This window comes from Morchella importuna, assembly GCF_003444635.1.
Source record: "Morchella importuna strain M04M26 chromosome Unknown Morimp01GS040, whole genome shotgun sequence".
NCBI classification, from domain to species: Eukaryota; Fungi; Ascomycota; class Pezizomycetes; order Pezizales; family Morchellaceae; genus Morchella; species Morchella importuna.
The window spans coordinates 146,182-148,670 of NW_025763437.1; the positions used below are offsets into that span (position 1 = coordinate 146,182).

General features: G+C 49.9%; 1 protein-coding gene across 1 annotated transcript; it reads left to right on the forward strand.

Moving 5' to 3' along the window:
• Positions 1-740: 740 nt before the first annotated feature.
• On the forward strand, positions 741-2,489 carry LAJ45_09923 (uncharacterized protein; the record flags this gene model as incomplete). The annotated part of the gene is made up of 3 exons (XM_046119454.1): positions 741-1,077; positions 1,156-1,239; positions 1,297-2,489. 3 exons carry the CDS (start codon positions 741-743, stop codon positions 2,487-2,489), a joined length of 1,614 nt encoding a protein of 537 aa, XP_045967305.1.

Consider the following 2,489-nt stretch of genomic DNA (forward strand, 5'->3'; position numbering starts at 1 on the left):
ATTTCCCCCACTCCTCACAGCGAGTGGTTGTATATTTTGTCCGTCTACTTCATAAGTGGAGCGCTGGGGAATATTTTTTGGAGATTTTTTTCTTTTCTTTTCTGTTGGCCTCTCCTCTCCTTTGCTGTCATTTCCTAAAAATCATTGAAAAGGAATACTTGTTCAGTTACTTGCTGCTGCTGCTGCTGCCCGCTCCTTATCGATTCGGCTACTGCAAGTAACTGCGCAGGATTACTATCTATCGCCCTACTGACCCACTACCAGCCTCAACCTCTCCCATAACAACGTCCCCCCATCCCATAAAACCACTACATATCACTCTAACCCATCACCATTATATATCAACCAACCAGCCATACGATAAAGTCCCACTAGTCCGCTCCTCCTTCCCCCCTACCACACACCCTTACCACCCATCCAATCAACCACTGCCTAACCCACAACGTTGCTGGATTTACTTAGCCAAGTGGACGAATCTTAGAGGGTCTTGGAAAAACGTAAAAAAAAGACAGAAGGGAACGTTGTTCGATAGTTAGCTGGTGGAGCCAGACTAGGTCTGACGAACTCGAAACACAACCTTCACAATTCTTTCCCCAATAGATTCAGGGTCGGAGGAGGTGCAGCAGCGAAGGGATTGGATTTCGTTTCCGCCTGCATTTCAACAGCATATGGCGGCAGTGGCAGCAATCGGTTATCCTCGAGGGAGCATGACACGCCTATCAATAGATTCGACCTCAACTATGTCCTCGGGGGGCAGTGGTCCGGTCTCTAGCTCGCCGTCAGCCTCGTCTTCAACTTCGTCACCACCAGTTCATGGGAACATGGACAGTTTGATGGCGGATGGGGTTGTTACCAAAATTGAGGAGCTAGACAATGACGACGAGTTGAGGAATGTTCCCCCGCTACCGTCACCATCCACAGAATCCGGGGAGCCGTCAAAACGAGGGAGAGGTCGACCACGGAAGCATCCGCTTCCGCCAATCGGGACGCAGACAAAGATTACCAAGGGCAGGTCGAAAACAGGCTGTATTACTTGCAGAAGGAGGAAGAAGAAATGTGACGAGACGAAACCAGAATGTTCGTTTACACCTTTGACAGGCTCCACGTTGGTGCTATGATAGTGTTCCTAACATTTATTTTTTTCTTGCATTATAGGCAACAACTGCATCAAAAACGCAGTTGTCTGTGAAGGGTATCCAGAAAAGACCGTCTGGCAAAGCGGCCGCCAGAAGGCAGAGGGTGAATCTGCGCACCGGACCTACACACCAAACGACCGTCTACTAACCCCGTTTACAGGCAGGAGTTTTAATCCCAGTGCCGCGCTTGCCCGGTTTGCGGATCTTCCGTGTTTAATTGACGGCGTGGAGACTCGAATAGACAGGGCTCTGCTTGATCACTTCGTCCGTAACGTTAGCCGCATCCTCACACTCTTCAACGATGCCACCAATCCGTTCCAAGAGATGCTGCTTCCCCTGGCACTCGAGAATCGTGGCTTGATGCACTCGCTATTGTGCCTATCTGGGTCCCATCTGTCCAATACAGATCCATCATTCAGCGTAGCCCAGCATCACCATTTTGGAAAGGCCATGCAATATCTGCGGTGCGATCCAGCTGTTACAGGACAGATTCCAATTGCAGGTGACCCGACCATCGCCACGACACTTATACTCTGTTTGAACTCCATATGCAAGGGAGAGACTGAGGGCGAATATAGACCTCACCTGGACGCGGCCAGGCATATGTTGGCTTTTGCGAATTCTGGAAACAGGAATAACAACCCCTCCTTCAGCAACTTTCTGTACGAGTTTTTCATGTACCACGACGTGATAAACTCAGTGACAACACTTGACAGACGACCGCTTTTGCTAATGGAAAACTACACCCTTCCTGCTTTTATCATCCAACCGGAAGCCGGGGCTCTTCTGGGTGTCCTCGATGGCCTGTTTGGGTACTTATCGAAGATTACTTTACTCAGAGATCACATCAGGGGAAGGAAGAATAGGGGTGATCATCCTGCGGTTGACTACGAGGTGCTCTCACAAGCTGTTGCAATTGACTCTGAGATTCGCGACTGGGTTCCAGCCCAAACTCCTGCGTCTCATCGATACATTGCCGCACAGCTCTACCGCCAGTCTACATGGGTCTACTTGTACCGGACCATCATGCCATCCACTGCAAGCCCCAAGATTGATGTTGCAGTTGAGGAAGGTCTCGAGTATCTTAGGCACTTGCCCGAGAATTCTGGAACACAGAGCATTCTACTGATGCCCCTCTTCATTCTCGGCTGCGCGGCTTTCAACCCCGAGCAGCGGCCAGAAATCTCGCGGCGGTTTGTCGGATTACACGAGTACTCGGGACTGGGGAATATTGTTACTGCACATGAGGTTGTGAAGAAAGTATGGGATCTAATGGATTCGGGAGAGGAGGAGAAGAGTTGGGATTGGGAGAAGATAATTCAAGAGATGGGATACGACTTTTTGGTTACGTGA